The 26466-nt window shown below is 29.7% G+C and overlaps 5 protein-coding genes across 8 annotated transcripts; 3 read left to right on the top strand and 2 right to left on the bottom strand.

Moving 5' to 3' along the window:
• Nucleotides 1-483: 483 nt before the first annotated feature.
• On the bottom strand, nucleotides 484-1861 carry LOC149881802 (uncharacterized). Its single transcript, XM_090066120.1, has 2 exons — nucleotides 1744-1861; nucleotides 484-1348 (listed from the first exon to the last, which is right to left on the bottom strand). The coding sequence occupies exon 2, from the start codon at nucleotides 1325-1327 to the stop codon at nucleotides 572-574; it is 756 nt and encodes a 251-aa protein (XP_089922246.1). The 5' UTR covers nucleotides 1328-1348; nucleotides 1744-1861; the 3' UTR covers nucleotides 484-571.
• Nucleotides 1862-2041: 180 nt separating this feature from the next.
• Nucleotides 2042-9918, top strand: LOC149881803 (uncharacterized). 4 transcript variants are annotated; one of them, XM_090066137.1, is made up of 5 exons: nucleotides 2042-2273; nucleotides 3244-3406; nucleotides 3719-3834; nucleotides 4729-4852; nucleotides 7355-8978. In XM_090066137.1, exon 5 carries the CDS (start codon nucleotides 7741-7743, stop codon nucleotides 8410-8412), a length of 672 nt encoding a protein of 223 aa, XP_089922263.1. In that variant the 5' UTR covers nucleotides 2042-2273; nucleotides 3244-3406; nucleotides 3719-3834; nucleotides 4729-4852; nucleotides 7355-7740; the 3' UTR covers nucleotides 8413-8978. The 4 variants fall into 4 exon arrangements, 3 of the variants coding, with proteins under 3 accessions (XP_089922263.1, XP_089922264.1, XP_089922262.1); XM_090066136.1 differs by lacking the exon at nucleotides 2042-2273 and adding an exon at nucleotides 2634-2725; XR_016444830.1 differs by lacking the exons at nucleotides 2042-2273; nucleotides 7355-8978 and adding an exon at nucleotides 9733-9918 and having other exon boundaries at nucleotides 3151-3406.
• On the bottom strand, nucleotides 5552-6799 carry LOC149881804 (uncharacterized). The gene is made up of 2 exons (XM_090067073.1): nucleotides 6783-6799; nucleotides 5552-6629 (listed from the first exon to the last, which is right to left on the bottom strand). The coding sequence occupies exons 1-2, from the start codon at nucleotides 6797-6799 to the stop codon at nucleotides 5552-5554; spliced, it is 1095 nt and encodes a 364-aa protein (XP_089923199.1).
• Nucleotides 9919-12368: 2450 nt separating the features above from the next.
• LOC149881805 (uncharacterized) lies at nucleotides 12369-15259 on the top strand. Its single transcript, XM_090066077.1, has 2 exons — nucleotides 12369-12885; nucleotides 13075-15259. Exons 1-2 carry the CDS (start codon nucleotides 12542-12544, stop codon nucleotides 14711-14713), a joined length of 1983 nt encoding a protein of 660 aa, XP_089922203.1. The 5' UTR covers nucleotides 12369-12541; the 3' UTR covers nucleotides 14714-15259.
• A 2099-nt stretch (nucleotides 15260-17358) lies between these two features.
• On the top strand, nucleotides 17359-25026 carry LOC145191357 (methylosome subunit pICln-like). The gene is made up of 7 exons (XM_090066140.1): nucleotides 17359-17570; nucleotides 18017-18150; nucleotides 18650-18727; nucleotides 18855-18938; nucleotides 20454-20548; nucleotides 22114-22192; nucleotides 24696-25026. Exons 1-7 carry the CDS (start codon nucleotides 17452-17454, stop codon nucleotides 24728-24730), a joined length of 624 nt encoding a protein of 207 aa, XP_089922266.1. The 5' UTR covers nucleotides 17359-17451; the 3' UTR covers nucleotides 24731-25026.
• The last annotated feature ends 1440 nt before the right edge of the window (nucleotides 25027-26466 follow it).

Below are 26466 nucleotides of genomic sequence, written 5' to 3' on the forward strand. Positions count from 1 at the left end.
AATTTTTAAATTCTGTTCAATTCACAGTTAATTTGAGTAAAGGTTCTATCTCCATGGTAATTGTAAAATTTGTCCCAAAATGTTACTAATTTTAAAAAGTTTGAACCATGATTGTCATTATCTGATAGTTTACACAATCATAAAAAGCATTTTGTATCAATTAAAAAAGAATTTTAATTGGATTCATTATGTTTATAAATTTCAAAAATTCCATTCAACTCGCAATTAATTTAGGCAAAGGTTCTATCTCCATGATGACTTTTATAATTTGTGCCATACTCTCTTCAATGTTAATAATTTCAAAAAAGTTGAATTATTCCTATCATGTTTGATAGTTCTAATTGATAAAAAAAAACATTAACACTAACAAAAAATGAAATTGCTGATTTATGCTTAATGCTCAAACTTTGTTTTTGTTCTCCTGCAAAACTACCCAAAATGGAGATAGAACCTCTGCCCTCTAAGGCGATGATTTTTCCTCGATCTCCCTCATCGAAGCTTTGACAAAAACAATTCTTTGCTTTTTCACAGCGACTAGATCGACACGCAGGACCTATACTACGTGGTGCTTTTACTTCTGATTGTACAAAATTACCATCACGGTTTTTTTCAGACCTCTGTATTCTTCTCCTTTCATTCGCTTTAGAGCATTACGTTTTCTTTCCCAGTTATTTGGTTCAGCTCGCCCTCGTTTGCATCTTGTTTTCTTTGTTGTTGACGGTCGTATTTCAAAGTTTGGGGGATGTTCTTGATCATTTGAACTCACATGAACTGATGAACAAGTCACGCGATTATTCGAAGAAGTGCCGGGTTGAGGAGACCTGTGACTGGTTGCCGACAATTGTGAATCAACAGATACGCGGGCAGCACCAGAAGAGAGGGGTGAATTTTCCACATCTGATTTATTATTGTCGGAGGATTCTGAGGAATAGGAATAGTTTGAACCAGAATCTGGAAGATCGCTGGAATCACTAGATTCATTTTCTGCACCGGTATCATTTACCGTAACAATTTCAGAATTGGACGAGTGTTGTGTCGAGAGCTCACTATGATCCTGGTTTTCGGTTGAGCCAAAAACTCCATCAATTGACTCAAAGTTGATTAAATCAGACATGTTAGCTGTGTCTATATCCCCAAATGTCACATTCATTACTGACGAATTTATAGTAATGTTGTTGTTGACAGCATCCATATCATAATCTACACTAGCACTTGTTTCAAGAACCACACAAGAGTCTAATTTCGGATCCTTTTTATTTCCTGAGTCAGTTTCACTGACGGCTGGAGTCGGTTGATTGACTTTTTTCGAATTCGCCAACAACATCATTTTGTAACCACGTGAATGTTCCTACAATAACAATACATAAAAGACCACAAGAAAATAAATTTACAGTATAGAAAATATTTACACTAACATATAATAAATTAGATATAATATGATTTTAATTTTAAGCATGTCTTTTTACAAAATATTAGTAAACAAATAAAAACAAAAAATAGAGCTTATAATTAATTATATTTATTAGAAAATTATATTTTACTGGCAATCTAACTAACTCCATTAACCTTATTAATTTCATCGGACCATGTGGCGATTCTAAATTTGTGGTTTAACTGCAAAATCAAGTATCAGCAATAAATAGAAGTGCAAAATCACGTATCAGCGCTGCACATTATAACTCGTCATAATCACTCTAATTATTCAGAAATATCTAATTAATAAATAATTTAAATTATACTCACTTGTTAGTACTATTCTTGTAGTCGTTTAAAAATAAAAATTTGTCACGATTTACCTTGATAAAGGAAATTATCTTTGAACGATTTTTTGCACACTACTATAACCACCAAAGTACTGTCAGATATACTTTGTTATTGATGATACGTGGTTTTGCTTTCACATTTTGGGCTAATGTAGTTACGTTTTATGTCACGTGATAAATTCTGTGTAATTCTTTGGTCGGACTGTTAAGAGCTTTTGCAGTTACATGGATACCACTTTATAGAAACTTTTTAAATAATAAAATATAAAAGCCCAAAAGTTGCTGTTACGAGGTTTTGCAGTTTCACTGACGAAAGAATTTTTTTCACTAGAGAAAAAATTTAGTTATTTTATCTAACATCAAACTTTAATTTAACTAGAAATCTAGTTAGATAAAATAACTAAATTTTTTCTCTAAATGTTTATTTTATGTAAACACCACGGTAATTTTATATATTTTTTGAACTGGAAGTTTGAATACCGGAAAATTCATGCTTATTGCAATCATCAGGTTTAAAAATACATTATTTGAGCCTTTTGTGAATAAATGTTTATGGTTTTCACATCTTTATTTCCATTCTTCTTCGGATATGGCAATATACAATTTGTTAGATGTATTAACTGTTTCATTATGCTTTTGTATTAACTTTTTTGTATTAACTTTTTGTTTCATTATGCATTATATATAAATTGTTTCATCGTGCTTTACAGATCTTGTCTCTGTTGTTTCCACGATTTTGTCCCACTTTCTTGTTTCCATGTTAATTTTTTTGATTGGCACACAGTGGGATAAACATGAATATTCAAAAATCCATTTAAATGGATTGATATCACAATCTTTGACTTTTTCAACAGCTTTTTAACATTATTCTTTAGATGTCTTACATTAATAATTGGAGAGCACAGAATCAAGAAATCAATAATCTAATTAATGATGCTCTGCGAAATGATTCTGATGAAAATGTACAATTTGTTAACATTGAAGTTAAATCTCTTCGTTCTGATTCAGCTAATAGTAGTAATTGATCATTATTACTAATAAATATCATTATTATTGTATAAGGGTCACTCACCCTAGTACAATGATAATGATAAGATAATAACTTGGTGGTACAGTTAAGGGATCTAAGTTTGTGAATGACTTTGTAAATAAGAGGGTAGACTTTAGAACAGAAATTAAAACAAATAAAAATTTTGTTACGTGTTATTAATTTTGTTTTGTTAAGTTATTAGTCATCCTAATAAAAAAATAATTCAATGCATCCCTCAAATCATGTTAAATCAACATCACAACAATCATAAAAACTAGGGTTTAAAAATTAGGGTGAATAGACATAAAAACTCTGTCTTGTTAGTATAATTTAAAGTTGTTAACAAATTGTATAATAAAAATATCTGTTTTTATACTATTTACAGTAAAACAAGCAATAAGATAAAAAGGAAAACATAATATCAATAGTATCTCAATGCTTTTCTTTTAGATTGCTTGCCTTTCAAGAGATGGTTGGATTAAATTAAAAGAAAATATTAACAACATGTTAGAAGGGTAATATTGTGATGCTTTTGTGGGGACTGATAGCATTGAGTAAACATTAAATGTGCAATATAATAATAAACACAAAAATCTATCAAAGCATATTAATGGTAGAGTAACTTTCAAGTTTATAAATTTTTTATTTGTCTATGCTATTGTAGTTCATGGTGTTAATTTTTCTAACAATTTCTTTTACGCAGACTAAAAAATGGCTATTTATGAGTTATTTCAAAGTATGTTTTGAATTTTTGAAAAAGTATTTTTTTACCTTGCATCAGCAGAAACATTTTAAAAAAGTCAGAAGTTCTCACTGGTTATCAAATAGTTGGAGACCTGAGTGTGCTACTGACATGCATATTTGATAGTTAAGAATATTTATTTATCAATATATTTATTCCAAAAACAATGTCTTTTGTTTTCAGAATTAACTTCAGAGTTTGATACAGAGAATGAATACACACTTCATTTGAGAACCAGATATCAGAGGCAGACCATTACTGTTATTAAAGAAGATATTGGGTAAACTATGAGAACTGATGTAAGTTTCCTTGCATATTTGATAACTAAGAGTATTTATTTATCAATATATTTTGATGATGATTTGGATACAACCAATAAAATGACTGCAATATCCCCCATACAGCGATGGTGAGCTAGACATGTCATATTGGGAAACAGGCTCCCTCCACAACAAAGAACTCAAATATATATATTTTCTTATAGACCTTGCAAAAAGTTTTTCTATGGCAGTCGCAACACTTTGCACCAAAATCTGCACTTTTTAAGGATTGATTGAGCTTGGTTTTTTTTGACTAAATTTTAAAAAGTATTTGGCACAAGGTGATGCAAGAGAAATAAGTACTCAAATTTTTTTTACACATCACATTGACATGATCAATTACCAAATATGTCATATACTTGTCTGTAGCACACTCATGTTTCCAGATATTTGATAACCACTAAGAATTTCAAACTTTGTAAAAAAATAATGACATCTACTGATGCAAAGTTCAAAAAAAAATTATTTGTAAAACATTAAAAATATACTTCAAAATTTCTCAGCATCTTTTTAGTCTCCATAAAAGTCAATAAGAGAAAATTGTTGATTTCATTTTTCTAATTTTATGAAGTTAACAGTTTTAGTGGCTATAATTATTAGGGAACAGAAATTTTGTTGATTTCAGGGGTTTTTTAAGGATCTTACTGATTATATGTTTTTTTCTCAGAGGAGGATCCAATTGTTAAAGGGATACATACATACACATCAATATATATATATATATATATATATATATATATATATATATATATATATATATATATATATATATATATATATATATATATATATATATCGTAGTGTGTATACACGGCAAATATACTCTTAAAATTATTTTTTCATCATTTTAAAATTTTTTCTTTCTTTTTATAGTCTGATGTCACACAAAGTTATGGCTAGTTTTAATATGAAAGAGACTAAACGCAAAAAAAAAATATGAAAGATGTTCAGGATAAACAAAGTTTTGAAAAGTTAAAAGTTTACAAGCTTATCATTGGTAATTTTTTCTTTTATTATAAAATGTTTAGATCTTATTTTACTTTAAAGACCGGCAAATTACTCTAAACCTTTTTAAATCATACAATTGAAAGCTTTTCCTGATAGACAATGAGAAATGGCAACATCTCATGAGAGATGTGTGGCCACTTATGAGAGTTGTCATTTTTTTCAACTCTCAACTCATAACTTCGAAATATGAATTTGTCTCTACGCGGAAAAAAGAATTATGTGTGGTACTTCCAGAGACGTAGGAAAGGGTTGAACTCATAGCGTTCTCTACTACAGGCCTATTCATCGCGCAACCAGATTTTTTTGTGGAGGCCTACTTTTTTACGGCAAAAAAGATAATAACTTCGTAATTTTAAAACTAAAAAGTATTTTTAATTCTCTGTATAGCCTAATAATTTTTTTTCATGAAAAAAGAAAAAGAAAGAAAAAATATTTTTAAATAATAAACAATGTAAATAAAAGACAAAGAAATTTTTTCTAATTTAAAATTTCACACATTTACATTATTATTACACCTTTAATTTTGGCTTTAACATCTAAATACAAAATTGATATTTTCTTAAATTGAGTAGAAATGTTATTAAACCAAACAAAGAAATTAATTCCTGAGTTTTTTCAGTTAACCAAAGATTACGAATATTTTTTATGAGGTGTACAAAATCATAAAGTAAATACTTTCCATCTACTGTTAACCATGGTTTTCCCAGAACAAAAGTAATTCAGATCGTAATTTTGATATTGGTATCATTTTAATTAACACCTTTGGACCTCCATTTAAACAAATAGCCATAATCCCTAACAATGTTTCGGACAATTCTACTGGGTTATCCTCCGATCTACCAAAAATAGTTCCACCATGGTAAAGCAAACTTTTTTTAACATATATTTCATCATGTAGTATGATACATAATTTCTGCTTATCCGGAAGAGAGTTAAAAATTGAGTTAACAAATTTGTTTTCATTAATATTAGAAATTTTTGAAGTAATTTGAGTCAGTGTTGAAATAGATGGAAGTTGATAGTCATTACTTAAGCGATTATATAATGCCCTTGATGTTGAAAAGTATACAAAAGAGCGTATAAGTATTTCAGGTGTATAAAGTTTATCTCCAACTGTTTTTGGTCCCCTAACTGAAATATGTTGCATAATTACCTCTTTTTTATTGTCCATTTTCAAGGAGCTTAAAAAACGAAGTATCTCATCAAACTTAGACCAGGTGTCAACAGTTATGATTCGATTTACTGTTAAGCTAGAAATGTGACACTTAATCCCATAATGAAATGTTTCAAAGGTAAGATTTTCATAAATTTTAAGTACAAAAAAAGGTATTCCATTACAAAATTGCAAAGATTGTATAACAACATAGCCATCAACCATAAATGATATAACTGGATATTGGTGATCACTGCTATTGATAAACTTGTTTTTGATGTCACAAAAAGTAGCTTTATCTCTTTTAAGAAATGTGTCTAGCTCATCATCTAATGTACTTTTAATGCCAACTAAAGATCTTTTGGTAGTTCTTTCAGTTGGATTAGCAGTTAGAATTTGGGATAAAGGTATTCCCAGCCAAACAGAAGGAGGATTTTTTGGTCGACGTTTTCCTCCACGCACTATAACTGTATCAGAATTTGGAGGCCAGTGTAACTCACAGATAACAGTATACTTGTTAACAACCAAATTAGAGTTTGGAATAGCTTTTATCCATTTTACACGCTCAATGTTATCACTTGGAAACCGATACACTGATATTTTATTAACTTCACTAGATATTTTTTTTTTTCACTTTGATAGTTGGTGCGACAAGCATACACACAACATTTATCTGGCATGATAATTTAATCTAAATTTTATAAATATATTATTAGCTTTGAATTAAATCTGAAACTCCATGTTTAAATTATATAAGTTTACTAACATTGTATTATATTCCATTATTTAAATATATATCATAAACGACATGACATTTTATCTTGTCTGAACATGGAGAAATTATTTTTTTTTGCCGTAAAAGTAGGCCTCCACAAAAAAATCCGGTTGCGCGATGAATAGGCCTGTAGTAGAGAACAAGGGCGGGGAAAAATTAATTGGGCAAACAATTAATTGCAATTAGTTGATTGCAATTAATTGATTGAAAAATTTTTAATACCAATTAATTGATTGAAAATATTTTTTTAACCAATTAATTGATTGGGTCAGAATTGCAATTAATTGATAATTGATAAATTTTGCCATTAATATTATTTACCGAGATTATATTATACTTTTATGTAATTTTTAGTTTAGCACTGTTTTTAACCATATAAACTTAAAGATAGAATGACGCATAAGCAATAATACGCATGTATAAATATTTCGAGCTGTATACGCATATAAGGTTAAGGATAGATTGATGCATAACAAATAATACGCATGTATATGCATGTTCATTTCAATTGTGCTATTAATTATGTTTATATGTGCACATAAAGTAAAAAAATTCCTTTTTAGGATCTTTATAAATCTCGCTAACAATGAATACAAAAGAAATAGTCAACATTTACTTCAAGAAAGATGAAGCTAATGACAGTAATTGGACCTGTAAGTGCAGAAAAAAACTATGCCAGAAAACTGGGACAGGATGGACCAATTTATTTAATCATGTTAAAAGTATGCATCCAGAATATATAGAATATAATACTTCTTCAACTTCAACACAATAGCCGATTACACAGTTTAGTGGTTTTACTCATATTCCAGGACCAATAATAGCAAAGAGTGCCGACAATATACATTCATGAATAGAATGGGTGACTTGTGGCCTTAAACCATTTTCATTTGTAGAAAACTCTCTCACGCAAAAATACTCTAAATTAGAAAATATTTTCGTAAAAACCATGAAAAAGTATATAAATTTGCTGACTAAAAAGGTTGAAGTAGAAATTGCTAACATAGTTCCAGAAAATTTCGCAATTATTTTTGATGGATGGTCAAACGGAAGTACGCACTATGTGGCATTGTTTGTATCATATCCTAATAATGCCAGTGAAAATGAGTACAGTACTGCATTAATTGCCTTTTCACCTATAGGAAATGAAACAGAGTTTACAGCAAAAGCCCACTTTGAATATTTATCAGGGGTTCTTCAAAATATTCTTCGCAAAAATATGACTAACGTAACATCTTTAATAGGTGACAACTGTGAAACAAATAAGGCCCTTGCAAATCTGTGCAATGTTCCATTAATAGGATGTGCCTCTCACTGGTTCAACTTGGCTATGGAAATGTTTTTGCTCAAATATAAACATATCATCGATAAGACAAACACGCTTATGGGTAAATTCAAAAATTTAAAACTAGCCGGAAAACTCCGTTTGTTGACTTCTCTTTGTGCTATTCAAAGAACCACAACACGATGGTCAAGTACTTCAGAAATGATAAAACGATATTTTCGTGTTAAGCCATTTTTGACCCAAGGGAACTTTGATAAAATGCCCGAGCTAATAGATTACATGTTGTCTGCCAGGGAAGAAAATGATCTTCAGTTGCGAGACTCTGCAGAAATTTAACTCAATAACCATTGCACTTCAAAGAGAATCTATTGACATTTCAGAAGTAAGAGTTTTATTTAATGAAATAATTAGACACGATGTTAATATGGGTACCTATTTATCTTCAAATGCAGATATTATTCATTCTAAAACATTTGAAAGTGCGCTAGTTAAAATATTGGATAACAGAGAGCACGAACTATTTTTAAATGAAAAGGAAAGTGTAAATAAACTTCTAAAGCAATCTGAGATCACGCCAGTTGGTATTGATCATGATTTAGACTTTGCGTCTAAGCTGCTAAAGAAAAGAAAATTAGAAAAAATGTCTTCGGATTGAAGATATGTGAATTGCAAGTTTCTGGTGCCAACGTCAAATATTGCGGAAAGATTTTTCAGTGCGGCAGGTTACGCAATTGGCCATTTGAGACATAAAATACTTCCATCCAATCTTGAAATGCAAATGTTTTTGTGTGTTAACAAACGATTTTGGGACAGAAAAATGCTCTCAGATATTATGATGAATAATGAAAATAACTGATTGTTTTAGTGACTTCCTCTTCAAATAAATTTTGGTTTTCAATTTATTTTTTATGAGTTCTTATTAAATAACGTACTTTAAACTGGAGTTATACATTACAATCTAATGTATAATTCCAGTTTAAAGTACGTTATTACTTTAAATATATATATGTAATGGTTACATATATATATTTAAAGTAATAACCCAACAATATTAATCTTTTAAGTATGATATTTAATAAAAAATGATAATTTTATGTTCTGTTTTTAACATTTTTAGACATTTTTAAAAACCAATAATTAATTGCAATTAATTGGAAAAATTGATTGAATTGTTTAAAAATTGCAATTAATTGATTGCACTGAATAATAATTGCAATTAATTAATTGGTAGTATATTTTTAAACAATTAAACTGCAATTAAATTTTCCCTGCCCTTGGGAGAGAACGCTATGGTTGAACTGCAAATCTCATGAATACAAGGCGAGCGCTCTTACAACTATTCTACTACCACACTAAAGTTGACAACAATTTAGCTGATTTCGATATTGATAATACCCTGAAGTAACAAATCAGACTTAATAAGTCTGTTTTATTTACCTGTAAAGATGGTAAATTGGTCAATTTTTCTGAAAGTTTTTAACGTTTTCAGTCAGTTTAAGCTGTTGTTGTCGGGTAGTTAATGGGTTATTTTTTTGAAGTTACATTAGTTGCTTGTTTTTGTAACCGAAATAACTTTACTTATATGATTTGAAATTCTAAATTAGTTAAAGTTGGTTTTTATATATTTATACCTTTATACTTTTAACTTCTATTTAGCTAGTGTCATGACGAAAAGAAGCGAAGTTACGGTAGTCAATATCAAAGCGTAAGTTCAAATGTATTGTGGCCTGCCCCTAGCAAAGTTGTTGGCAGGAATGGTCTCCAGAAAGATACTGATGCAAAATAGAAAGTTGTTTTTTGTAATGAATGCTTTTACGCTAGAAAATATGTGCTATTTTTTAATTGTATTTATTATATTGGTTTAACATCGCTCTACCACATAATGACATCGTCTTTACGTCAGTAATCTGACGTCGTTCCGATACTGGTTTAATATCGCTCAACGTTGAATGACATCGGAATGCTGACATCGCCCGATGTCTTTTTTTCGACGTCGCCCAACCTTTCCATTTCCAACGTAAATCCGACATCGACCCGACGTCAGCTCCGACATCGACACGACGTTGTTCCGACGTCGCTTTGCCGATTGGGCAGCCTTTTTGAGATGACTTCCATATCTGACATCGGAATGTTGATTCCATTTTTCTACCCGATTAAATGCATTCCTTCCAGTTGCGTTTGCAGTCAAAAGTGTGGCATCAAAATGATGCCCCAAGAAATGATGAATTACTATTTCAATAACCTTTAAGTATGGTATATATTTATATCCAAAACATGGTATATATTTAATCTGTACAAAGCATAAAGAGAAACTCTTGTCAGCGAGGATACTTGTTAAAAAAAGGTTCTCTTTATTGTTTGACAACTGATTCAGCGAGTGGATCGTTTTCAGTGAAATCTCCGAATTTGTTAAATCAAGCAGATTATTAAAATGCAGGGTGTGAGCTAAGGCATTTGACGATGTTTTCCATCGTCAAATTCCTTAGCTCATGCCCTGGATTTTAATAAACTGCTTTTCTGATGGAAATATAAGTGTAACCAGAGTATATAATGGTCATTGGTTCCCCTAAACCATCTTTCTTCACTTCAATCGCAGCATGGGGGCTAATGGGATCAACTTGTGTCGACTGGCAACGATCTGGACAAGCCACTCGATACTCCAAATGTATAATCAAAGGTGCCTTAAATTTGTATAAAAAGTTACATAAAAACTGAGATGCATAAAAAAGTTATTAACTTATGCCTTCAATTGTTGTGTTGTTTCTAGGATTGATACACAGAAATGCTTCATTTTGATTTATTTGAATGCCAAGCTGTAAAACAATTAAGAAAAACATGTATAAAAACAATCGAATGTCTTTTTTGGTCTTTTTGGTATTTTGAGTAAATGCAATTTAAAAGTTTATCTAACAATTAACGTTAACGTCAATCGTGTATTGCGTATTAGAAATAATAACAGCTATACAATACTGCTCAAAAATTTAGCACACATTAGATTTAAGTTGCGTTTTTTTCTTTAAAAATGAAATAAAAGTAAAAAATAAGAAATTCAAGGTTTTTTAAAAAACAAAAAATATTTATTTGACTTTTTTAATTAGATTAAGAGAAAAAAAAACTAAAAAAAACAAATGTCTAACACTAAATATCTTTAATCAAAGTTAATATATATAAAAAAGTTAAAAAAAAGCTGCTCATAAGTTTAGCACACCTGGATTTAAGTTTGCTTTAATAGCAAGATCAATAAGGGATATGTCCACCTTTGTTCTTTATGCATAGTTCACATCTTCTTTTAATTGAATCAAAAAGTTTTCGGCAATAATCAGTTGATAAGCTGTCGAGCGACTCTTTCAAACTTTCCCTAAGATGTTCAGCTGATGTTACGGGAGCTTTAGTGAGTTTGCGGTCCAGTACAGTCCATACATTTTCGATTGGATTAAGGTCAGGTGATCTAGCTGTCCACTGAAGTACCTTAATGCTGTTTTCTTGAAACCAAATAGTCACCGTTTTCGCCTTGTGACAAGGAGCGTTATCTTGTTGAAACTGCCACTCTGACTCATTGCTAAAAAAGATATCTCTAGTCGGGATTGAATGATTTTCAAGCGTTTCGATATATTTATGTTGATCCATACGACCATTGTATAAGTAGCAGAGACCTGGGCCGTCATAAGTGATGCAACCCCATATGCCTACCGAACCTCCACCACCTTGTAATCGCGGCACAATGAAGCGACTACGAAACATCTCATTATAGTGTCTTCGGATAATCACTCTGTTCTTTCGGTTAATAACTGTAAAGTTGGATTCGTCACTGAATATTATTCTTCGTAGTTCATAATTAGTCATTTTCAAAATAGCTCTACAAAAGTTGATACGTTTTAACCGATCTGTTGGTTTAAGCAGTGGTTTTTTAGCAGCAACGTAACAACAAAGTTTTCGATCAATCATTCTTCTATTTACAGTTTGTCTTAAGATATTATTTTTTAGAGCCAAGTTCACTTCTTGTGCAATCTCTTAGGCTGAGTATTTAGGGTTTTTTATTGCAATTCTATAGATACTGTTATTATCGGTGATGCTTGTAATTCTTGGTCGTCCAGATCGGTTTTTGTCTGCAGCAGTGCCAGTTTTTTCAAATTTCTGAATTGTTCTGAGTACACATGAACAAGATACAGAATTAAGAGTTCGAGCAATTTCAGAGCTGTTGAAACCACCAAGGTGTAGTCCTACAACACGCTGCACAATGAGTCCAAATTGCGAAAAAGTGGCCAAAACTTTTTTCCGATTTTTTTTTAACAGAAAGTGAACTTTGTGCAATCTTTTTACTTTAAACAGATGTAAACTGTATTTAAACTCAATATAGAGTCGTTTTCTGTAAAGAAAATTTATAGCTTTGTTTTCATAAAATATTAATTGCAAAGAGTGCATCTAGAAGATTATACAGGTGTTTTTTCTTTGTTGTTGATTAAATATGAAAAGATTAGAACTTATAAGCGTAATTCAAGAAGTTGGTGTTAATCATGCGAATTTGCGAGCCGTTTTAGAAACTGAAGCAAAAAATAAATTGCTAACCAATGAAGAACTGTCTGATGCAGAACTCTCAGAAAAAATTAGACTTTTTATTTATAAATTTCGGGTTAAATATGCAAAGCATAATCGTAATTTTAAAAGATTAGTTAAACAAGAAGTGGCCTGGTTAGAGGGTGAGTTGTTTCAGAATCAAAATACTAAACTTGATTCAACTTTAAAAACTGGACGACCAGAAAAAGAATGGATAGAGTGTTCATTAAGAACAAAAAGGAGGAAAGTTTCAAGGTAGTTTCTAGTTTAGAATTGCTATTTTTGTTTTTAAAAGTCACTGATTAAATACATAATTTTTAATAAAAATATACACCCACAGTTCCACACTTGTGTGGTTAAGGCAGTTTTCCATAGCATCAATTTTTGAAATTATCATAATGGAAATAGTTTATCAAATAATGATGTTGTTTATTTTTATTTTAGTTTGGCTAAGACTCATACAACTGAAGAATTAGCAGAAGCTGCTGTTGTACGTGCAAAATCAAGTCCTGGAAAATCTGATTTGGGAAAAAATGTTAAAATGTTTTCTAAAGATCTACCAGGCCAAACTTACCAATCTGATAATTATCATCCAATTATGATGTCTGCTGATCAAGCTTTATCACTTAAAATTCAATGTGATTTGAGTGATTTACAATACCAGATTATTCGAAACTCATCTCTGATGCAAAATGCTGACATTTATCCCCCATTAAAAGCAATCCTAAAATCAAAAGCAGATTGTTATCCAGAGGGTTTGCATATTACAGAAACGTCTGCGAAGTGTAGTTTGCAAAACATGGTTAACCATACCTTGCTTCGAATTTTGAAACTAAATTCTGAGCAGCTTCAAAATTTAGATGAAACAGTTACACATGGAGTATTCAATTTGAAATGTGGCATGGATGGTGCATCTTCACAAAGTATTTATAATCAAAGGTTTGATGATACTGATCTTACTACTGGAGTGCAGAATGAACAGTCAGTATTTCAAACTGCAATAGTTCCTTTGAAATTAAAAATTGGGGGTTCAAACATCTGGAATAATCCTAAACCATCCAGCCCTCATTTTTGTAGACCTCTTGAACTACAATACCTAAAGGAAACAAATGAACTCATTGCAGCAGAAGAAATAAATCTTAGAAAACAAATCGAAAATCTGCAAGACTATATTTTAGATCTAGATCTTCTCAGTAGTAAAAAGCACTGTTCCATAAAAATTAAAATTGTTGTTGACTTGACTATGTTGGATGGCAAGTCAGTAAATGCTATCATGTTTTCGAATTCATCACAATCGTGCAATATTTGTTTTGCAAAACCGAGTGAGATGAACAATCTAGTAAAAATCAGAATGTTTACTCCAAATAAAAAATCTCTTACTATGGGACTATCTACTTTACATTGTTGGATTAGACTTTTTGAGTATGTGCTACACTTAGGATATAAAATGAAAATTAAAAAGTATCAGGCTAGATCAAAAGAACATAAGCTTTCTGTTATTGAGCAAAAAAATGAAATTCAGAATAGGTTTAGAAGCGAGCTCAGCCTTGTTGTCGATATGCCAAAGCATGGCTATGGTTCCTCAAACACAGGTAACACAGCCAGAAGAGCATTTGACAATGCAGATACTTTTGCAGACATTACAGGAGTTGATGTTAAAATAATTGTTAGATTGAGAAATATAATGAAGGCTGTGTGCAGTGGATACCACCTTGATTTGGGGGCCTTCAAAAAATATTGTTTAGCTACTTCTGAAATAATAATTAAAAAATATAACTGGTACATAATGCCACCTACAGTACACAAGATATTAGAGCATGGTTATCAAATTTCTGATTGCTTTGAACTCCCAATAGGTATTTACTCAGAAGAGGCACAGGAAGCACAAAACAAATACATTCGAAATGCAAGACTAAACCATACATGTAAAATTTCTAGAAAAAATGCAATGGAAAACCAATATCATTATCTGCTGTTACGTAGTGATCCAATAGTATCATCATTCATCTTCAAAAAAACTAAATCTATTAGTGCTGTTAACTTAGATTCTGAAGTTTTAAACCTTTTGCTTGATGAACAATAAATATTTTTTAAAAATAATTTTTACTATATTACTAAATGTTGCAAATATTAGTTTATACATGTGTGTATGTGTTTATATATATTTGAGATCTTTTAAGGTATATATATAAACTTTAAAAGATCTCAAGTTATAAAAATGCTGAAATGAAGTCTTGCATTTGCTGTTCTCACCCCCTCCCCCCCCGGGCTTTTTCTAATGTCTTTTTTTGAAACAATTGACATAAAACCAAAATGGAGCAAATTCGAGCAGCTAAAAAATTATTTGTTTTATACCCAATACGTTCATAATAATGTGATAGAAATTTAGGAGGAGTGAAAAGTGGACATTTTAAGCTTTATCACTTTTTGTAACCGGGGAAATACATATTTTAAAAATTTTACTCCTTTCTTCAAAAACCCAAAATCTAAAGCTAAAAAATCGAGTTATTACTTCTTTTTTGATTAAAACCATATTAACAATAATATATGAAAATGAAATTTTAAAAAAGTTTACAAATGTTGTATAATAATATGAAAATTGTCTTATTTAAAAAAATACAAAAATTCGTGAATTATTTTGGAAATTTTTATTTTATTTTTTAAGCGCAATAAATCACTCCCAAAACATATAAAGGACGTATTAAAAATTCTGCAAAATATTTTTTTCAGCTATTAGGTAAATATTCTTTCTAAATTATAAAAAATATTTATATATTGGAATACTTTTAAAAAACGACTTTTGGCCACATTTTTGAGATTTGGATTCATAGTGCGCTGTTTTATTTCAGAGCTAATTGATTTTTTTCCCATCTTATTGGTCACATTATGGACAAAATTTAAGCGAAAAATACCAAGTTTATTTCAAATGAGGTAATACATACTATGTATATCTTTGAAACTTTTGTTCAGTTTTGTTTATGTAAAAATGGATAGTTAAATTTACTTTTTAATAAAATTTTGACGTCAAAAAGTAAAGAGCGGCAGTTAAAAGACAATAGAATTGCAAGTGTGCTAAACTTATGAGCAGCTTTTTTACACCGCTTTAATTAGCGGTCTCTGTTTAAGTTAAAAATAGATGGTAAAATTAACGTAATTTTTTTTTCAATTTTTTTTTTCAATATAAGGTATGTTTTAATTAACTGTAAATAAAAAAAATTGAAAAGGCATAAGAAGTTTACCGCCTAAAAGTTCAATTAAAAGAAGAAAAATGAAACTTAAATCTTATGTGTGCTAAATTTTTGAGCAGTATTGTATGTTCTTCAAATGCGAATGCAGGATTTAGTTTTAGAGGGCACAAATGGGACAGGATTTTATTAAAGGGGACGCAATAAATCATCAAGTTGATCGTTTTGGTAGCAACATGGTCTACTGTAATTATATAATTACAGAACGCCATGGTAGCAACCAAAAAAATTTTTTTCAGGGCGCTGTTTTTGCCTCAGTTAGCCTATTCATAAACAACAAAAATTAATGAGCAAAATCACAAAAGCCTTCTGTAAATCTGATTGATCCTCTCCAATTCTTGAAAGAACACTTCTTTGCTGACATTTATTCACGTGACTCTTTTCAGGCTTCATTCTGTCGATTACAGAATTTACGGCTTCTCATTATCAAACCTAAACTTAGGCAGATGTTAAGTGTCCGCATTCATCAAACAAACTAAATCTCCATTTATCAAATTAATTTCTAGATTCACTGAGCCTTAAGCTTTTTTTCTTTCTGTGCAGATTTCAAGTTCCAATCTTCAGTCCTGGAAGTGGCCACTTGAATTTCTTCGACTGCTAAATTAACTTCAATAGACTATACGTTGGATGGAGCATTCAATTTCAGAGTATTAAACTTAGGCTTGACGCTTTTTGTTTGAGAGCTCATAGATCTTTTTGAAGCTGAAACCAGTAGTTAAGATAAATCACTTTTAACTTTTATTGCTTTGGAAGAATATTTATTTAACAAACCTTGGCTTTTTGAGGAAATTGTTTTGTATTTTTTTGGTTTGCTTTCATATAATTTAACTCTTGCTGATATATTTGCTTCGACTTTGCAGGCTGCAAACTTTCAAATTAAAATTGCATGATCATAAACTTTGAAGTATTCTTCAAGTAATTCTTTTTAGAAGATGCCTCAGTCCATTTATAAAAAAAGATAAATTAACGAGAATAAATAACTTTAGGGGGAGGGGGAAGTCTAGGCAACAATATATAAAACAACAAGCAACAGTGAGCAAACGTTTTTTAGTAACTGATGTTTAAATTTGATGATTAATAATTATTCACAATTAAAAGTTCTTTTTTAAACTTTATTCTTACAAGATTCGATTTTTCAAAGTAATACAAAATCTTTTATTCATGTTTTCCTTACTAGCGAAATTTTTTGGAATTTTATTATTTTTAAATTCACCGCAACTCGCGCTATGTACTTGTCTCCTTTTTTATACTAAACACCTAAAGCAATCATTCTATTGTGAACTATGCCATGAGCGATAAAAAGCACTTTTCTAGTGTACAGGATACTGGATTTTTAAATTCAAGTTTCAAAATCAGTGTTTTTTTACGACCAATTGCTTGAACTGGTCTCAATGATGGTTGCCTTTGGTTGACCCTAACCCTATGCATAACCAAACGATTAGTTAATGCGCTGGAATGGTTGTGATTTAAATTATTTTTAAACGGTACTTTTTCCCACCAACTTCTGGTTATCGATTTCGCGTGAAAAAGAGCCTTTCGAAAGTGCATTATATAAAAAATATTCTCATATCTAGATATGGTTACTTTTAACCCTTATGATTTACCTACAGAAGGTGTAATATTGACAGAATCAAATACAAGAGCCTTTCTGGAGGATAAAGATTGTGGTAACGGAACTTTATGCATAAGCGAAAAGTATGTTATCATTGAACTATATTAAAATTATTTTTTTTTTTAGATATAGTTAGTCGTTTTAACTTCTGCATAAGTTTAATTCATTAAACTATTAGATTTTTTTTTAAAATACCTCTGCATTTAACTTTAATATTTCTTTATTATTTCTTTTGTTGTTTCTAATTTTTATCTCAAAAATTTATATTAGAATGCCAGATGTAATAATAGCAGTTAACTTTTTTGCGTTATTATTTCTTTAAAAAATTTGTTAAGTTTAAAAATGGAGTGGAAAAAATTTGCTACATTTTCTGATTTTCGAAATGAATTTAAAAGTTAAAATATTTTTATACAAGAATTTTCATTCGCTAAGTTTTTTCTTAACTTTTTGGTTAATGTTTTTTTTTAAGATAATATTATATGGATTTGCTTAAATCAGGACCTTTACTTTTTTTTTTTTTTTTTGTTAGTTATTTGCTGTGGCGAGGTGACATTGAGTCACAAAGTTTCAAATTGAATTATCCTTCTATATCACTGCATGCTATTTGTAGAGATACAAGCAGCTTCCCTTTTCAATGTTTATACTGTCTCTTGGAATCTGAAGGTGGTTTTCAAAATTTTTAGTATGAATGCTATATTGATCTGTATTAAACAGTATTATTTTCTTTTCTAACAACATTAAACAATCTATCTTTATTGATGTTGTATCATAGGAAAATCTGTTTTTATCCTAAATTTAAAGACCTTATTTCATATTTCTATATTAGTGTTTTATTTCATATTGAATAATTCAGTAAAAAAAGATATAATATCTCAATGAAAAAAGATATTTACAATGTCTCTATGGAAAAAGATATTTACAGCATCTCTATGAAAAAATTAATTTTGTTTCAAGGTTTTTAACAATTAAAATTAAACTAATTAAGTCTGAAATTTCAAAAGAAAAAAAATTAATAATAATAAGAAGCTAGAGACTGAGAAGGATATTTGCTTTAACATAATTAATATAATTTAACATAATTTTCCTTACAAATTATTGTTCTGTTAATAGTTCTACATCGCTATTACACATTCTTTTTTTTTTTTTTTTTTTTTGCTTTAAGATGTAATAGAGAGTGATGAAAATGATCCAGAGGCATCTGTTACTGAAGTCCGATTTGTTCCATCAGATGTTAATAAAAGTAGATTGTTTTATTATAATAAGATTCTATATTGTCTAGTGTTTTTTTTTTAATTGTTTCTTAGTTTTTAAATTCTTTTTTTTCTTGTCTTTAAATTTTTTGTTGTTGAAGATGCTAAATCTTTTAGTTCAACAAATGTATGATGCTGTAACACAATGTCAAGAGCTTCACCCAGATCCAGATCTTAGTGAAGAAGAAGATTATGATGAAGGTTGATTTTGTCTTTGTAATATTTGATATTTATTCAGAGTATTTTTAAGTTAAAAAAATTTCTTTATCTTATAGAAATTATATGATAGAGCAATTAACCTTAGAAAGTGTTGACATTTTTCTCTGTTTTTATAGTTTCCTTAGCTATAGAATGGAATTTTGCTTCTGTAATACAGGATGCAGCAGTGATTTGTGGACTAATTTTTAGCTAGATTTTGTGATATAGATAAAAAAAACTTCTGAAATTTGTTTTTGTTGCTTAATGCTCAATAAATATTAACTTAGATTTGAATAAAATTGTAAATAAAAAAAAATTTAATTAAAAGTTTTACAATGGAAGCCAAAAGAACTGAAGTTTTAAATTAGATTCACGTAGGTTGCCTGCAAGTGAAGTGATTCATATTTCTGGAGTGTCTAAAACTACATTTTACAAAGTGAAAAAATGTGGCAGTACTGAGAGCTTAAATACCCTGTTCAGTGAACAAAACAGTTTAAGTTCATTGAAAAGCTTAAAAAGTATGTTAAAAAGAATTCTATTATATCCATCAGAAAGACTGAAAAACTGTTCAATATTGATTTAACAGAAAAGCTTAAGACTTTGAGATTGGATTGATCAAAGAAGCTTCTGAATCAGCTAAAAAGCCATGTTTCATCAAAAAATTTTCTAAGGTAAAATATTTTTTAGTCTTGACTGTGTGATCAATAGGCAAAATGTCAGATTTATAGTGCAAATGAGTGACAGATGCTCTGTAATCCATCTGCACTATGAATCTGTCACCCTCAGTCCATCATGATGCTTGGTATCATTGCTTCTAATGGGGAGAAATGTCCTCCAATCTACATCAAAGAGAAAAAATTAGCTCTCATGTATATCAACCTACTAAAATGTTATATGGTGCAATGGCTGAAGAAGAAATTCCCAGAAGGCAATTATATCTTTTAACAGGACAATACACTCTGTAATGGGTCCAGAAAACCCAACAATATCTTCACAACAGCATGACTAATTTTTGGCCCAAACACTTTTGGCCAAAACTACCATTTAGCCTAGACCTGAACCCCCTTGGCCACCATTTACCCCAGGCCTGAATCCCCTTGACTAAAGTGTGTGTGGAGCACAGTTGAGAATTAGGCTTGCAAAAAGGTCCACTCAAGTGTCAAGTCACTATAGTCATCTATTACCCATACTTGGAACTCAATTTCAAGTGATTATATAATCAGCATCTGCCGGTTCTTCCGTCCAAAGGTTGAGGCAGTGATCAACAAAAAAGTGACCTAAGTGAATGTTAAGGTGGGAAAAGCATTTGTCTTCAACTTTTCTACTGTTAATATTCCATGAATATAATTTTTAAGTGCTTTAAAAATTCATTTCAAAAAATGTTCTAAAAATTTTGGGAATCCCTGCAGCCCCTTGTACTAGAAGCATGGTTTCACTTGCTATTATCTTGCTGTTAGTAATATACATTAGGAATCTTTTTATTTTTATTTTTTGTTAAAACGTTATGGTTGCTTTTAGGTGAGGAGACTTACTACACAACTACTGAATCTCTAGAAGGTTTTTACACATCTGCAGATGATCTTGAAAACATTGAGTTAAGTGAAGAAGGAATGGTAAGTAATTTTCATTAATTTTTTAAGCAAAGTAAAAAAAAAAAAGAGTTCAATATTTATATATAAAACAAATTTATTTAAATAGATACATTGGAGAGTTATATTTATATAAATACACTATAGGAGTAAAAAAATACATTAGGGGTAAATGTACATAACTAACAGGCAGCATCCAATCTCATCCAGGCTCTGGAAGTTAAAAAAAAAAACAATTGATGGATATCAGCTGTTAGAAACAAATGGCAGTGTGGTGTAAAAAAGAGAGTTGCTTGGTCTTTAATAAATAAAGTAACATTGAAGTAATAAAAGGAAAAGCTAAATCTTGTTAAAAGATCTAAATCTGAAAAGTATAGCAATTGCTTTGTTATAATAAAGTTGCAAAGTGGCAGTGGTAGTGTTAGTTTTTGGGACTGGAGTTAGATATACAATAACAAAATAGACTCAAGAAATAGATATTTTTTGAAGTAAGTTAAAAACAGAATCTTATGGATTTAATGTGTATAAAAATTCTATTTCTTTTAATAATTGTTTATTAAAGTTTAAATTCAACAAAATTTAACAAGAACAAAAAAATTATTCATCAAAAATATTACATCTGTAATAGAGCTTGTTATTTGTCTTTCAATAGAGATTGATTTCAATAAAGAAGCCAAAAGTTCCTTTTCAAATATGTTAAAAAATCTTTGATTTTAAAGTTGAAGTAAAGAAAAGAAGTAATATCCTGAATTATTTTTTGTTGAAATAATATATGCTAAAAGAGAAAAAAAGCTGACCCCTAGGAATTTACTCAGAGAACTATTGTTAAACTAGTCAGATTGAATATGGAAATTTGAAACAATCAAAACAAATATTTCAGTTGGAAATTTGTTAATTGATTAATTTTGTCAAAAAATGACGGTATTACTAATTTAACATATACAGTGATAAACTCTACAGTAGGGCAGTTAAAACCAGTATTACAACATTCACTCCCTTTTACCAAACCATATCAGTATTCCTAATGTCACTAACATAGTAAGACAGCTAATCAAAATGTCTGTTGGTAACGTTTTTTTAAACTAAGCAAGAATGAACAATATTATTCAAAAAATTATTCTCCTGGAAGAATAATAAAATTGAACAAAAAAGTAAACAATTTGTTTGATTATCTTTGAAATTATTCTGTATCATAAAAGTAAATAAAATATTAGATATATATTAAAAATAAAAGAATGCTCTTTTATCCTAATTGTTCAAGTTATTGGTATCAATCTAAAAAAATTAAATTTTATTTAAGATTCTTTCTCTGTCACATGAGGGCAACTTTGCAAAGTAAAAACTAATTCTCATTTTATATAACTATTTTGTTTATACTTAAAACTAATTTAAAGCTTGCCATTTAACAATAAACCAAAGCAAAAATATTTCTCCTTGTCAAAATCAGAACTTGAAAATAAAATGTTCACCAGCCATTAAAATAAAAATACATACAAGCAATAGTAAAAATTTACTACAAATCCCACAAAATAAAATCAACAAATCAAATATGTATGGATGTACTCTTAGAATGTATGTTTTTGTTTTAGGCTAACTTGCGGCGCCTTCAAGAAAACATGCAAATTGCTGAAGCTGAAAGTTCTGAAGAAACAAATGAAAAAAAAATAAGTCAGTATTTTTATGTGTTTTTTAATTCCAATCCTGTGAGCTGTGTATTTAAAGTATTAAATTTTTATGTACTTGAATGAGAGGCTCAACATGTCTTACTGTTCTAGTCAAACATGATGTGAATAATCAAACTTAGAAATGTTTATTTTGTGTAACTGTTACTAGACTAAAATAGATAAAAACATTTCTAATTTTAAAATATTAAGTTTAAGACTCAGGTTTTATATCAAAATAATGAAAATCAAAATAAAATAATTTTGTTATAGCAAGACTTCATGACTGTTTTATCTACAGAGTAGTTTTTTTGGAATTTAAAAAGCTGTTAATAATTTTGAAACTTTGTTCCATTTCATCTTCATTGAAATCTCTAGTAACACTAGTCTCTGGATAAGCTTTTATTACATAAAGTATATTTCATCAAGTTTGAGAACACAATAGAGTGGCCCAAAAATGCATGGAAAATAATTAAGTTAGAGCAGTATTATAGTCTGAAACTTCCAAATAGTTCCTTCTCATGTATGATAAGTATTACAATGTTTTATAGAAGAATTCCTATATTTAGAGGTGACTCAAAACCTAATTGACCAAAATTAGCAACATTTGCAGTTGAACTGCAGTCAAGTATCAAATATGAATAATAGAAAGAGTGTCATTATTATTAGCAATCCTACATCACTTGTTCATAATAGCATGGCTTTCTTTTCATTTGGAAACAATACTCTGTTCTATCCATTGACTTGCAGAGCATACCGGAGTTGCTTTTCTGTAGCCACCAGAATTTGCAGCATCTTGGACTAGAGCGGTTCTACATTCTGTATGGTCATTGGTTACAGCCTGTGTCTATATGGTGCAACCTAATAGCCTTCTATGCCATTCCACAAATCAGGATTGACTAGCAATCTGTATGATATCAGAAATTTAGTGAACAGATTCCTGCTTCTTTTTTATGCAAAATTCTTTTCCCTTCTTTGTAACTCCTGCAAAAGCTTTTCTTCTAGATTTTCAAGCTGCATGGCCTCAGTATGTGAATTAATTCTTCAATTGTAGCTGAAAATGTGGATTCATTAGTATTCTAAGTCTCGGTCGGATGGCTCTTGTTCTTTTTCAGACACTCCCACTTGTAGAATAATCAAGCTTTTTGAAAAAATCTTGGCAATGCTAAATAGGAATTTTTGCTTGTAACCAAAAGTCTTTTGTTGCTTTTCTGATATACAGTTTTAAAACATTTTGACTATAGAGAAAATAAGCAAGAGCCTGTTTCCCTAAGGGCAAATTACTACCTTCAATAATTTTAATAGGGCTAATGAGATAAATTTGTGAACACAAGGCCATCTGAAAATGCAAAAAAGAGGTAAAATTAGATAACTATTATTTATACATAAATTTATAAACCACTTAAATTAAATATTGAATAGTCTTTATTATGCCTCACAGCTTTATTTTACTAACTACTATTTAATCTTTTACACAATGTAAATTGTAAAATTACTTATCTTAATTTATAACAAATAAAAGTATTTTATATATTCAGGTTACTTATCTTTGCTGATTATAATTCTTTGGCAGTTTAAAAAGTTTTTTTTATTAAAATGTTATTTTTCTAAATAATAGTAATACAATAATCAACATTATTAAAAGAAAATTAAATGCAAGTTGATTGCAAAGAACTAACAAAAGATTTATTTAAATGTAATTTGAGGCGGTTAAGAGGTGCTTGTGCTAATTACATAAAATTAATATTATTTATTATTTACTAAAAAAGACGCTAAACTATGTATTTACTTAAATATATTTATTTATTTATTGTAAAATAGATATATATTTAAGCTATAGAAAACTTTATTTTTTACCTGAATTATTTCTACATATACTGAAACGTGACTGGGGGTTCAGACATTGAACATTTGTATTTTTAAAGCTAAACTCATTTAAAGAACTAGATTCATGGAGTCAATATTTTTTATTTCATCGATTGTTTTAAATTCATGAATCTGCGAAAATCTTGTTAGTGGCTTACAAAAACTAGGAGTTATTGGCACTAAAATAGACGTTATTGGGATTCAAGTAAAGTGCAACTTTCTCAAGAAAGAATGAAAGGAACAGGATTCAACTCGTATGTTAACATATTCACTTCACGTGTTTTTAAAAACTTTGATTCAAAAAGATTTAAGCTGAATGCATACTTAATTCTAATCTCTATTTTTTTACTAACTCAAATTTGTCTTCTAAATAATTGTCTTTTGGAAAACCCGGATGCAGCTTTCCTCACTTAAGAAGTACAAAACTTGTCATTTACCCATTTCAATTTATGCATTACAGATTTATACCCATTCCAACAATTCACTACTGCACATTTATTTACCAACAAAGTTACAGCGTAAATTTGGATGAATATATTAATCCATCTGAAAAGAATCCAAATAATGTTTATGAACTACTAATTTGATGTATTACAAACCGATTACATCGTAACTATTAATTTTTTTTTCTTATACTTCTTTAGATGGTCAATTCGATGATGCTGATTCCATGAGTTAATTATCGATTTTAATTCATCAACTGAAAAAGTTCACCAATGAGTTTGGCGATAAAGAAATACGTCGGAGAAACATTTAAAAACATTTCATAAAAATGGTAGTACTGTCAATGACGTTTAGAAAAAAAGAGATAGTCGGAAAACTGTTTTAACTGCTAATGTATCATTTTACCTTCAATAAAAAGAGTTTCACGAAGTGATTGACAAATACTTACGACGCATAGGTTTTACGTCATAGTCATTCAATTTGTTCTTTGTCAAAATATATCTTCTTAACATATATGCATCAATCTTAATAAACTTAATAAAGTTCTCTTTTTGTAAGAGGTTCATATGATGAACTCTTCGAATTCCTTTGTTTTAAAAATGATTTTAAAAAAGTTTTAAAATAGTTTTTAAAAATGTTTAAGGATTCTCTTGCATAAACATAATTCAAAAAAAAAAAGTTGATCATGTTTTGTTTAGTGGTATTAAAATACTAAATACTAAAAAAGGTTAATGCAAAGATCAAAAAAGAAAAAACGTTAACTGAATTTGAAGAAGGATAGTTGGTTGAATGGCCTGGTAATGGCATTTGATTTGGGCGATCTTTAAACAAAGAACGATTTAATTAAGGCTGCCTCAGACGTAAGGAAACTTTGTTAAATTTCAGATTCTTCGTAAATTTTCCATAATTTAAAAATGAACTTCGAACTGACCATTGGTTAAAATCGTTCCTTAAAAAGAAATCCTGAAATAGTTCTTCGAAACCCTGAGTATGAGCGGCAATGATTTTTTTGAACATTCTGCAATGTTGATATATATATATATATATATATATATATATATATATATATATATATATATATATATATATATATATATTCCAATTTATATTGTTTACACAACTATGTTTATTTTAGTGTAAAAATTTTTTCCTTTAAAAAAATTATTTGCTTATAAAGGAACAATTATATGGTTCACTTTTTGTGCCGAATGAAGAATTTTATGGTGCAGGATGTTTCAAAAGTTTCACACAAAAAAATGAACAAACTGTAATTTGTTATGCTACTATTTGAAAAACGCTATGCATTAAAGGGGATTTAGTTTGTTTTTGTTATTCATTTATTCAATCTTGGTTTCTTCAGGAGATGGTGCAACTTGAACCTGTTGATTGTTGATTCAGTTTTACTATGAGAATTCCTCTCGAATTACTACAACGGCGAGGGGATTCTAAGCCCTTTAAACTCTCAACAGTGTAGCGAGTTGTTGAGAAGTTTGCTCAGTGAAAAATGATCCATGTTCTAGGAGACCTAAGGTCGCTACTGGAGAAGTCATTCAACAATTAAGTGCGATTCTAATAGTAGAAAAGAAAAAAATCCTCACCTTGCTTGTTCCAGGAGACACTTCAGCTGTTATTGTCTTGAAAACAACGACTTGGTGTATTATTCCCCATCGTTTTAGACTGTCTATACAAGCTCCGAAAATAATGAGTTGTTATCTGCTAACTATCAGGAACGATTAAGTTTCGCACGATGGTGTCGATTTCCAACCTTTGTTCATCGAATATTATTCTCTGATGATGACAAATTTTAACATCAATGGATCCACTAACACCTACAATTGTATTATTTGGGGTGAAGAGAAACCATGTGAGTGTGAAAGCAAAAAAAATGTGCTCGGCAATCATATTTCTACAGGCTAGCCCCCCTCCCTTACCCCTCTTTTAACTCTCCCTTACCCCTCCCTATCCCCTCCC

Source organism: Hydra viridissima, unplaced genomic scaffold, assembly GCF_058129835.1.
Source record: "Hydra viridissima isolate aposymbiotic clone 2 unplaced genomic scaffold, HvirCarnegie_v1 scaffold_11, whole genome shotgun sequence".
Taxonomy (NCBI): domain Eukaryota; kingdom Metazoa; phylum Cnidaria; class Hydrozoa; order Anthoathecata; family Hydridae; genus Hydra; species Hydra viridissima.

What these genes read in the sequence shown, in the direction of transcription:
- LOC149881802 (XM_090066120.1), bottom strand. Translation starts at nt 1,327, where the DNA reads ATGATGTTGTTGGCGAATTCGAAAAAAGTCAATCAACCGACTCCAGCC.
- LOC149881803 (XM_090066137.1), top strand. Translation starts at nt 7,741, where the DNA reads ATGAAAAAGTATATAAATTTGCTGACTAAAAAGGTTGAAGTAGAAATT.
- LOC149881805 (XM_090066077.1), top strand. Translation starts at nt 12,542, where the DNA reads ATGAAAAGATTAGAACTTATAAGCGTAATTCAAGAAGTTGGTGTTAAT. An exon ending in AAAAGGAGGAAAGTTTCAAG is followed by an intron (nt 12,886 to 13,074) that starts GTAGTTTCTAGT and finishes TTTTTATTTTAG; the next exon opens with TTTGGCTAAGACTCATACAA.
- LOC145191357 (XM_090066140.1), top strand. Translation starts at nt 17,452, where the DNA reads ATGGTTACTTTTAACCCTTATGATTTACCTACAGAAGGTGTAATATTG. An exon ending in CTGTCTCTTGGAATCTGAAG is followed by an intron (nt 18,151 to 18,649) that starts GTGGTTTTCAAA and finishes TTTTGCTTTAAG; the next exon opens with ATGTAATAGAGAGTGATGAA. An exon ending in TCCATCAGATGTTAATAAAA is followed by an intron (nt 18,728 to 18,854) that starts GTAGATTGTTTT and finishes TAAATCTTTTAG; the next exon opens with TTCAACAAATGTATGATGCT.